General features: G+C 39.8%; 1 protein-coding gene across 2 annotated transcripts in view; it reads right to left on the bottom strand.

The window, feature by feature from the left end:
* Positions 1-11,872, bottom strand: part of FTO (FTO, alpha-ketoglutarate dependent dioxygenase) — a 402,518-nt gene that overhangs the window by 245,139 nt on the left and 145,507 nt on the right. For both annotated transcript variants that reach the window (XM_012806866.2, XM_023514740.1), the window contains exon 4: positions 7,160-7,303. In XM_012806866.2, the coding sequence (XP_012662320.1) occupies positions 7,160-7,303 (144 nt within the window). The remainder of the gene's footprint in view (positions 1-7,159; positions 7,304-11,872) is intronic.

Below are 11,872 nucleotides of genomic sequence, written 5' to 3'. Positions count from 1 at the left end.
GCACTCTACCCAGAGGGACAGCTTGTGGCTCTGTCCAAAAAAAAAAAAAAAAGAAAGCTAATTCCATCATTCTTTTTTTTGAGACAGAGCCTCACTTATGTTGCCCTTAGTGAAGTGCCGTGGCATCACAGCTCACAGAACCCTCTAATTCTTGGGATTAAGCGATTCTTCTGCCTCAGCCTCCCAAGTCCCAGGTGCCTGCCACAATGCTCAGCTATTCTTTTGTTGTAGTTGTCACTGCTGTTTAGCTGGCCCAGGCCAGATTCAAACCCGCCAGCCTTGGTGTAAGTGGCTGGCACCATAACCACTGTGCTACAGGCGCCAAGCCAGAAAGCTTAACTCCATCATTCTTAATGGGTAATCACCAAGACTAAAGTTGTGAGATGAAGAAACAGAACTATAAGCGTTTGATAGAAAGTTACGGAGGTAATCAGTGACAAAATGCACGTACAGTCACTTTCCATTTTAGATCTTCCTCAACTACTTATATTTTTATTTCCTACTATCTGTATTATTTTTGTAATAATGACAATAATAAAATGATGTACTGACATGAAAGGTCTTCCAGGATATACTATTAAGTATAAAAAGCAAATATTATATCCATATGTATAATAAAGTCCCATTTCTTCTTTTACCATCTATTCAAACATTTTAACATAACTATAGTTATGTTAATGCTTACAAAAGGAACAGATGGGAGAGCGAGGTAAAACAGAACTTCCACATTTTATTCTACATAGTTTTCCAGTTTTGAATGAGAATACATGTATATTCATCTATCACTTGTTCTATTTTTTTCCCTACATTTTTGAAGAAAAAGGATACCATGACTTAGTCTGGGTCACAGGTAGAAAGAATACTTTTGGTGTCAGAAAAATGTGGATTCAAACACAAGCTTCACCACCACCAGGTACATCGCTTTGAACAAAGTATTGTATCTCTTTAAGCTTCAGTTTCTTTTTCTAAAAGAGCTTTGCCGAGATCTAATTCACATGCCATTCAATTCACCCACAGAAAGGATATAATTCAATGTGCTTGAGTGTGTTCACAGGGTTGTGCAATCAGGACCACAAACTAATTTTAGAGCATTTTCATATCCTTAAAAGAAACTTCGTACCCATCAGCAGGCAACCTCCATTAATTTTCTTTTCCAGAAGAAAATGAGTGTCTGAGTGAGAGGGCCACTACCTGCTAGTCTTCTAATAAGGAGCGAAGAAAACACACCAAGCTGCCAGCACAGTGCCTGGGCCTCAGTAGGTGCTCATATGCATTTCAGGTAAAGTTCAAGACAGAATTGACAGCTATGAGTAAAAGCCATGATGTGATAGGAAAGCATCAGAGACAGACAGGTAAAGCCTTTCAAACACCCAGGAACATACTCTGATCCCCGTCCTCAGAGCAAATTCCTCAAGTCATACAGCCCCCCAATCCCTGGATTCTACTAAACACAAAACAAAAAATCATGTATCGAGTCAGAAAGCACAAATTTGACAATGTCAGCATTTGGGGGGCCTATTTTAGAGTAAAAGATTCCGAAGGACAGATACACCCTCACCTCTGCAAAGAAGAAGTGAATACAAGAAGCAAGCCGGCAGCTGCTGAGAAGGTAACCAGAGTGCCGTGAGCTCGGACTGGACAAGCAGCTGAAACTATACTGTCACGTTTCCACTTTTCAAAGTGAAAATAAACATGACAGGTGCTCATTTGGCTGTTTAAGCACTTTCCACTTAAATGGCAATTCCTCAAACTTACCGAATACAGCCCGAAGTTATAATTTATTACTGTCTCTGTATTATTCCCTGGCCTCGGCAGAAAGCAGAACACAGCACCTACATTTCAAGTCCCATGAGAGGTAATAAAGTATAATTATTTTTAATTTATGATTAAGCCATAAATTATATGGACTTTTTTACTTGAGTTGGTCAGTCAGAGGTCAGGGGAGGAAGGGAATGGGGTCACAGGGAGAAATAACAAAAGCCTTTCCCTTTACGTGAAATGTCTAAATCAGGGCACGATCGGGGGACACCTGGAGGATTTACAAAGACAGCAAAAGCACAGGCTGCAAGTTAAGTCCCAAGGGAGGGAGCCACCAGTTAAGGGACTTTAAACTCCCAGAGGCCTCTGCTCTTCCTGCTCACAGGGCTGCAGACTCCACCTAGACCAGCCACTTGGACTTGAAAAACAGAAGCCAGGCATCGTTCCCCATTATTCCACATGGAACATTCGCAATGCTCTGTCTCCTGCTGCCTCTAAACCACAGGTATTTCACGGAAGGTGAACTTAAACTATTAAAAAAACTACTGACCAGCATCTATAACTCACGTCGGCCTCGATCAAAGTAAGACTGATAACCAGGAGGCTCTGATAGACCAGTGGCCAGATGTTAACGCTTCTCACCCTCCAGAAGCCACTGGTGAGACTTCCCTTTCTTGTAGTTCCTTTACGTGACAAATGTATATATTCATATATATATTATATGAAACAGTAAGGTGCAAGGCTGACCAACTCAGAAAGGGAAGATAAGAAAAAAGCAGTCTACATGTTTCTATCTTCCGCTCGCCTCAGTGTCTCTCTAATACGCCATGGCCCAGGCCCCAATCTTCTTAGGAAGTCCCTACATTGAAATCATAACTTGCAAAGCACCCTCCCATCCTTTTTTTTATGTGTACTCACACATACACACGGGAAAGCGAGTATCACTACACCCCCACTTTACAGTGGAGGCAGAGACTCAAAGAGGCACTAACAGTGCCCCCCCCCCCAAACACAGTAATGAGTCTGGAACCTGGTCCCCTGACGGATAAGCCCTGGGCCTTTTCATTATTACTTTCCTCTAAACTGTTGGCAGGTAAAGCAAAACCAAAAAAAGAAAACACTACGCACTTCAGTTTATATTGCTTTTTTCTTTTGTGCAGTGGAATTTTTGCTTGGCAAGTGAAGCTTTGAAATAGCTGATTGTTACAGCAACAACAGGTATTTCAAAGTGAGGTTTAGTTGGGTTTAAGAAAACAAAAGTAAAGAGAACAGAGTCATGAATAGTGATATGTACAAAACAATAATAAATTAAAGGTCGGGGGGAGAAGGGGGGCTTGCCCCAAATGTTTACCTACCATTCACCTTTGTCCTGATACATCCCACCTCCACACCCAGCTCCCGGTTAATGAAGGTAATTTCGCTGATGTCCCTTGAACTGTATAATCTGTTCCACAAAAAACAAACCCCCAGTTTGTCTCCAGGCCATTTTTAAGCCCCTAACTCCCTGGTTACATTCAGTCTATGGAAAACATCTGCGGCAAAGTAAATCATCCTACCCTGAGCAAGACCAGGGTGTACTTTTTTTTCCCCTCTAAGTGTGTTTTGAAGTCCGGGTTGGAAAATTAGTGAAAATTGTAAATCTGTTTGCAAATCTGGTCATGTCTAACTCTGCGATTAGGGCAAAGATTCCAATTTAAAGTAAAACCGTGACAACCCCAGTTAAGCGTGTCCTCAGGCACTGCCGGCAGGGCAGTCCCTCACTTCCACGGGCAGTGGATTTATTACAGGCACCCGACACGTTCCCCATCAGACACCCCTGGAGTATTTATTTGAGACAGCAGGGTTCAGTCTGCACTTCCTCTGCAGACCAATATATTATTATAAATTGAGCTAAACTGTTTCCTTTTCATAAGTGCTATGAAGTTCAGAGCTCAGATATCAGCACAGGGCTGAGGTCCCTCCGTGGGGCTTCTGGTGCTATTTAGATTTAAAAATAAAAAAGGCAGCATTGCATGGGGTTGCTTTTATTTTTGTTTGTTTTTTTTAAGTGGAGAAGAAGGAAGATTTTAGATATCAAATATGATATCTTAATTTAAAAAATATCTCCTAAATGCAGACTTTGGGGTACACTATGCAGTGCTTAGCACAGTTCAGTAAGATACCAACAATGCCACCTGTATCTGAAGGCAAGAAATCAGGAGGGTTTATATGTTGGATAACAGCTCCTATAAAATTAATAACATAAATTTCTTTTTTTTTTTTTTTGAGACAGAGTCTCACTCCTGGGTAGAGTGCCAGGGCATCGTCACAACTCACAGCAACTTCAAACTCTTGGGTTCAAGTGATCCTCTTGCCTCAGCCTCCCAAGTAGCTGGCACTACAGGCACCAGCCACCACACCTGGCTAATTTTTCTATTTTTAATAGAGATGGGGTCTTGTTCTTGTTCAGGCTGGTCTCGAACTCCTAGGCTAAAGCGATCCACCTGCCCCGGCCTCCCAGAGTGCTGGGATTACAGGCTGAGCCACCATTCTGGGCCAGTAACACTAATTTCTTCACGTTCTCATGTTCAGTAGCTATAGGGACACTACGCATATTTAAAAACTTATATTCATTATAACATGTAAACCAAAAGAATAATGTATTTAACATTTTCATCAAGAATCTATTTCTCAAAACCTCAAAAAAAAAAACAAAACTTTAAGAAGAAATGGAAAAGGAAACAAGCAGAACACCTTTTTGTTTTTCTTCTCTTCCTGAACAACTAAGTCCTGAAGCCATGAGTGAGGCTGAGGCACTGTGCTGAGAGGGGAGAATGGGAAAGCCCAGCGCAGGGCCAGCACTCGGGTAGGGTGAGGCCGGGGGAGCACGGTGGCTGGACACAGGCCAGTGGACGCTGAGCAGCACAAAACAGCAAGATACGATCCACGCTTCTTGCCAGCTGCGTAACCATGGCTAAGTACCTCCATAAATTTAACCTCAATTTCTTCTTTTGCAATACAGCTAATATTTGCTTCTCGGGGTTGTTGAGGAAATTTAAAGAAAGTCTCACTTGTCATTAGTCCCCAATAAGTGTGGCTCACAATCATATTACTACGACCATTCCAGACGTACATATGTCTAGAAAAGCAGTGAAAAGGAATACAGTAAATCAGGCATGAACCTGATTTTTATATTCTTTCATTTTCTACTTGACAGGGTTTCTTTTCTCTACAATGAACACATATTGCTTTTTTAATCAGAAAAGAACACATAAGATGTTATTAAGTATATGGAACACAGCTGAACTTTCATAATGCACGTTTGCTGTATTATATACAGGAAAAAATTAACAAAGCTATTTTAAGGTACCATTCTGGCTCTCATTTCTTTTAAAAAAGCAAATTGCTAATAGAAATTCCTGAACAAAGTATCCAAAGGAAAGTGATTTACTGGCTAAAATTAACACCTATTCAGACTCAAGACCAATATTCACATTTGGGTGGTACAGGGAAAAAATGAACCAATAATCTGTTTACCTATAAATGGCACTTAATGAGAACACAGGGACTTCAGAATAGAAACTTAGTTTCTGTAATAATAATTTATTGTATATTTCAAAGTAGTTAGAAGAGGAGATTGTGATGTTCTGTCGACGAACACAAGATGAATGTTCGAGGTGACGGACACCCAGCTACTCGATTTATCATTTATTACACACTGTATACAGATATCAAAGTATCATAGATGGAGAGGAAGAGAAAGGGAAGGAAGAAAGAGAGAGAAAGAGGAGGGAAAGAAGCAAACTTCATTCTGGAGGTCAGGCAGAGGAAGGAGAGAGGAAGAGATGACCCTAACACCAAAACCACTGCCCCACAGAGGTTTCAGTGCACTGGACTCAAGTCAACAGGGTCTATTCAGCACGGGAAAACACCATATAGGAGGCTACCGCCCATCTGGTCCCTGTTCTGCCTCATACGAAGTGACCTTGGCAAAATTACTTAGAAATAGAACCGTCTCCACCATCTCCCTCACAAAGTTACTTGGAGGTTGAGATTGCTTATGAGAAATTAATGTGTATACGGTAAAGCCACCTGCCAATGGAAGGCAAGAGATTAAGGGCTTGCTTAGATCAGTGTTCAAAAAACGCAGGCATCACCCCAGGGAAAGAACTCAGGGTTAAAGGGGCCCTGCGTAAAGTGTCATTGAACCACGCCGTGAGACAGAGTCTCTATATGATAATCTTACAGTTCTCCTGCAGACACTGAGCAGAAAGGCTCAGGTCTGTGCCACTGCACAGTTATCGCCGCTCTGACGGCTTCTAATCCCCCTTTTTAACATAGACAGAACAAGACCCAGACTGAGGATCTCCAGCAAACAGAAGTAGCAGGCACTTAATGCTGTTTTAGTTTCCCTAGATTTATATTTATAAAACCCTCCTAATTGTGCCACATGATACTGGCTCTCCATTTTTAATAGTGATTATAAAGTCTCCTTTTAAAATAAATTCATTTCAGTGGAAGATTAAAAAGTTAGTTTATTTAGAGAGTACATAAATAACTGTACAAGTAGGAGAGTTATTCCATACTCTGAATTCCTAAAGGGCCAGGACCAAGATTTATCCACCTCTAATCTCTCTCCCAGAACCTTCCGTAGTACCTGGAACATAGTGGACACTCTACAAATACTCAATTAACTGGGAATTAATTCTTATCATAAATTCTGCGCTTGAGCCCTGGTTCTTCCTGGCACCGAAACCAACATCGGAGTAGATTTCCCCAGACAGATAGGAGATAAACCTGAATAGTCAGGAGCAAGAGCCAAGGAGGGAATAAACCCTGAGAAGGTTTATGAATAAAGAAGGAGCCCTGTCTGCCCACTGTGCCTCAGAAAGACAGGAGGAAGTCCAAACCAAAACGCAAAACTTAAAGCCCAGGAGCGAAGAACAAAGCCCCACAAACTCCACAGCTGCATTAACCTAAGCACAGCTGAAAAACTGCTTCCCAAACAGCCAAATGACAAATCGAGACACAGGCGCTCCTGTCAGGCCAGCTGTTCCCAAGAAGACACTAAATTCAAAACCAGAGAAAACTCTCTCACTACTAAAAAACTTATGCGGACAGGGAAATGTTATTCAAAGTTACACTAGATGATTTAAGGTCTTTGATAAAGAATTCTGAAAATTGTTTAGCAACATTTGGGGAACTTCAGAAATACTTAGAATGAAAAGAAAAGCAACTTTTAAACATTTGGCAGTATATCAAAATACAACTGCTTACATGTTCCTATAAAGGAGTTTCATATTGATGTGAAATACCTAAAAAGTTTATCTCTAGACATATTTGAAATATGAAATATGTCAGTCATCTAAATTTACAAAACAGAACATCAATAGAACTTTGATTCTCCTAAGTCTGGGATTACCAAGCATAAAATAGCAGTCTCCTTGGTGAAGAGGTATTGCCAAACCAGGTGTCTCGATGTCCCACGAGATCTTAAAACCAACATGCCAAGTGTCAGGATCTCTGCCTTCGAGATGAGAGTCGTCCTCACTTTCCTCTTCTGGACCTGTCCAAAGAGAAGAAAAGTGATCAAAACGCAAGTATGCGAACTTCTAGTTTTCACAAAAGTCATTTTTAAAATCATTTATATTTTACTATAATATGGATGCTGTACAGTCTCTTTTATTTCATTTAAAAAAAAATTCCAAGACATTTTTAGTTTATCACTTGTCATTTTCATCAGAAACCTTGTAAATAAAATGATGAGGCAACAACCTCATCAAGGAAGATAAAAGATGATTATTTTGTTCAGTTCAAGCAAATAAATTAGAAAATCTGAACTAAACAGTGTTTTAGAAAATTCTCAAATTTAATCCAAGAAGAGGGAGAAAAACTAACCACAGAAGACACACAGGAAGTTATCAAACAATTTTCTCTCAGGAAAATACAGGCCCAGAGAGTTTCTAAGAATTCTACTAAACGACTAAGGAAATAAGTAATTTCAACACACTTTGAATTGTGTTTGTTGTTGTTGCTGTTGTCTGAGACACAGTCTTGCTCTGTCACCCAGGCTAGAGTGCAGTGGCATCATCATAGCTCCCTAAAATTCCTGGCTCAAGCTATTCTCCTGCCCAGCAGGTAGGACTACAGGTATCCAGCATCACACCTAGCTAATTTTCCTATTTATTTGTAGAGATGGGATCTCATCTTGCTCAAGCTGGTCTCAAAGTCCTGAGCTCCCACCTTTGCCTCCTAGAATGTAAGATTACATGAGCCACCGTGCCCAGCCTAAGTTATTTAAAAGCATAGAAAAGTAAGTTTCTAAGTTCTTTTCATAAATAGAAAAATATGTATCAAAACCCATAAAGAAAATGCACCAGTCACAAACCAATCTCATATCTGAAAATCAACACCAAATTTCTAAATGTAATATAATGAAATAGAATCCAAATTGGCAGTATATGTTAAAAGAATAACATTCCATGACCAAGCAGATTATTCTGAGACTATAAAGATGGTTCAATATGCAAAAACTTATACTTGAAGTTCATCATATTCAAAAATCAAAACAAAACAAAAAAATCATGAGTCACCACTCTGGTGACACCAAAGTATTTGATAAATACAATATCTTTTCATGATAAAAACCTCAATGAAACAAGAATACATGGCAATTTCCTTAACATGATAAAAAATAGATCTGTCTCAACCCCAAATCCGGCATCATATTTTAATAGAGAAATACCAGAAACATTTGCAAAGTTAAGAATTAGAAAAAGATGTTCTTTATCACCACAATAATTCATCATTATTCTGGAGGGAATGGCCAACACAATGGTGCCCTCTATAGCTGTAACACAGCGCACTCCTTATTAGACAAAATAAGAGATAAAAACATTTTTAAGTGAGAAAAAACTCTTTTGCATATGATATGATCATTTATCTGCAAATAACCAGGAAAATACATCTCAAGCAGCAGGCAAATTAAGAAAATGCTGGCTACAGAATTAAATCACAGGAATTTAACAACTTACAAAAATACAAACAAATGCCCCACTTATAAAAGTATTTAGTAAGATTCTTACGCTCATATCTATATGAAGAAAAATTTTTAAATGCTACTGAAGGACACCAAAGAAAGTTTAAACAGACATCATGGAAATGTCAGTTCTCCCGACATTCATCTAGAAATTTGATGCAATCAGAATAAAAAGACCAATGGGATTTTTGTCCAATAGAGAGCTGATAACTAAAAAAGCTGCTTCTATAATACAAATACACATAGAAGTATAAACGAGTAAGAATTGCCAAGGAATGTTTTTCTTAATATATAAAGAGTTTCTATATATCAATAAGATACAGATCAAGAGACAATTTTTAAATTGGCAGAAGTAATAAAGAGACAGCCCATAAAAGGAAATAAAACCATCTTGTAAACACATAATAAGATATTCCAACTTATTCACATATAAGAAATACAAATGAAAGCCACAAGAGATCATTTTCACTATCAAATCAGAAAGGATTAAAAAGTGTGAAAGTGAAGGGTTCGGGTCTTGGTGTGTGCCACACCTTTTGGGGGCAAGACACAATTGTAAGCGGGTCTTTACCTAACAAATGCAATCAGTGTAACCTGGTTTCTTGTGCCCTCAATGAATCCCCAACAACTAAAAAAAAAAGTATGAAAAAATACAATGTGGGTAAGAGTGTAGCAAAATGACATTCTCCCACTCTGTGTAGAGGATTATTTTAAAATGGTGTCAAAACTACCAATGTATATACCCTTTTACCCTCACCGGAATTCCACTGTTAGGAATATACTAGAATTCTTAATTCCAGGGGTTGCAAGATGACTGTTCAGCAAGAGGATTTATTATAGTACTATTTAAAATTTTTAAGCACTATTTTAAAATAACTCAAAAATTCACCACTAAGTTTCTGGTTAAATAAATTATAACATGGACAGGCAAGGAAATCCTATGTAGCCACTAACAATAACACGAATATATACTAACATGAAACTAAGTAATATATTGTGTGGAGGGAAAAAAACTAATAGACTATACTTTATAAAAAACATAAAGTACATATAACATGTGGAGAAGGACACCCAAGACTGATTTTTCAGCCAGGTGTGGTGAGGTGCTCAGGAGGCTGAGGTGGGAGGATTGCAGGAGCCCAGGGGTTTGAGGCTGCAGTGAGCTATGATCGTGTCACACACACTACACTATGCTGGCCTCAGTAACAGGGCAAAACCTCATCTCTTAAAAAAAATAGAGACTGATTTTGGGGAGTACAAGAATGGAAGAGATAAATAAAGGAAGTGGAAGGCACACACTACAATTTGCCTACAATCACAGGCCTGAAGGAATAACCCCACATCAAAATGATTAGAAGTTCATTTAAGGCCACGTGCGGTGGCTCACACCTATAATCCTAGCACTCTGGGAGGCTGAGGTGGGTGGGTTGCCTGAGCTCAGGAGACCAGCCTGAGCAAGAGTGAGACCCCCATCTCGACTAAAAATAGAAAAACTAATGAGGTGTAATGGTGGGTGCCTGCAGGCCCAGCTATTCAAGAGGCTGAAGCAAGAGGATTGCTTGAGCCTAAGAGTTTGAGGTTGCTGTGAGCTATTATGATGCCACAGCACTCTGCCCAGGGTGATAGAGTGAGACTGTATCTCAAAAAAAAAAGATAATTTAAGTATTTAATGAGCATTTTTTAATATAATATGCCCATAAAGTTCGTGTGCAATTTAAATTATTTTAAATTGCACACGAACTTTATGGCCATCCTTTTATATACTGGGCGTTGTGCCAGACACCTGGGACATATCAGTTACTCAAACAATAGCCACGCCCCCGCAACGCTGTCCTGCTAGTCAAACTGTAAAGGTTCATGGCTGATTATGGTAAAGGGGTCATTTTAAATTAAAATCCTATCAAGCTGCAAACTGGGGCTCTTTAAAGGCTGGGTTCGTTTCTCTATTTTATTCACACTTAGAGCCCTGGCGACTGGCACACAGAAGGCATTCAATATACATTTGTACTAAATGGCTTGTTTAAAATGATGTTATTTAGTCACATCATTCAGAGTTTTTACTACTGGGCTAGATGGCAGGGAAAGAAAATGCTAATTTGGAAAAAAAAACAAACCAAAAACACCTCAAATTATCCCAAGAGTGGTAAACGCTCTTGGGAAACAATCCACGTGCCCAGCATCCCAGGAAGAGATTAACTGTGGCACATGTACACCATGGAATACTATTCAGCCGTAAGAAATGATGGAGACTTTACAACTTTAATGTTTACTTAAATGGAGTTGGAGCACATGCTTCTTAGTAAAGGATCTCAAGAATGTGGGGGGAAGTACCCAATATACTCCATACTAATATGAAACCAATGTATAAACAACGACAAGCTCATACGAACAAGAAAACACAAATATAGTCTGGGACGGGGGAGGAAGACAAGGTGGAGGGAGAGGGCAATAGGCGGGAGGGATCTCACCTGGTGTTCCACACCCTGGAAGTGAGAACAACATAACCTCATACTAATTTCAAAAAGAAAAAATAGAGTTCGAATTAAACCAAAGAACAAAGAATACAGCGTACCTAGTACAGCCTCCATAGTGAAGAAGTTTAGAGAAGGGAGAGGCTGGAGGAAGGCTGAGCAGTTTGAGCAGAATTCTTAGAGAAGGTCCAACTCAAAAGACAATAGTGTTTGGACCGACGGAGGGTAAAGTAAGAAGAAAGAGGGGAGACGCCGGGCATCTTCTCACACGGATGCCGGGAGAAACGAGGGAGGACAAAAAGCTTAATGTGATCAAAATGGACAATGGAGTACGTTTTACTGAGGCTGCCTCACGTACACATCACCTAAGCAATTCAAAATTACAAGCACCCGGATGGCACATACTCATGTACGCACATCCTTGCGTACAGTAAGATCATGAACACTGTACTCTACAGCAACTGCACACAAGGGCCAAAGGCTGAAAATAAAGGGGAAAAAGCAACTCCTCTTTGTAACTATTCAGCTGCGTAGCTTTGCACTAGGTAGGGTGAAAAGGAATAACTAGACGCCCATGCTCAGGGTCTTTGCAAGGACGGGATGCTGCCAAATGACCTTCAAGGTC

The sequence above is a fragment of the Otolemur garnettii genome, unplaced genomic scaffold (assembly GCF_000181295.1).
Source record: "Otolemur garnettii isolate 467f Iridium unplaced genomic scaffold, OtoGar3 scaffold00058, whole genome shotgun sequence".
Taxonomy (NCBI): Eukaryota; Metazoa; Chordata; class Mammalia; order Primates; family Galagidae; genus Otolemur; species Otolemur garnettii.
The sequence above is the reverse complement of the archived record's forward strand: the minus strand, read 5'-3'. Positions and strand labels throughout refer to the sequence as shown.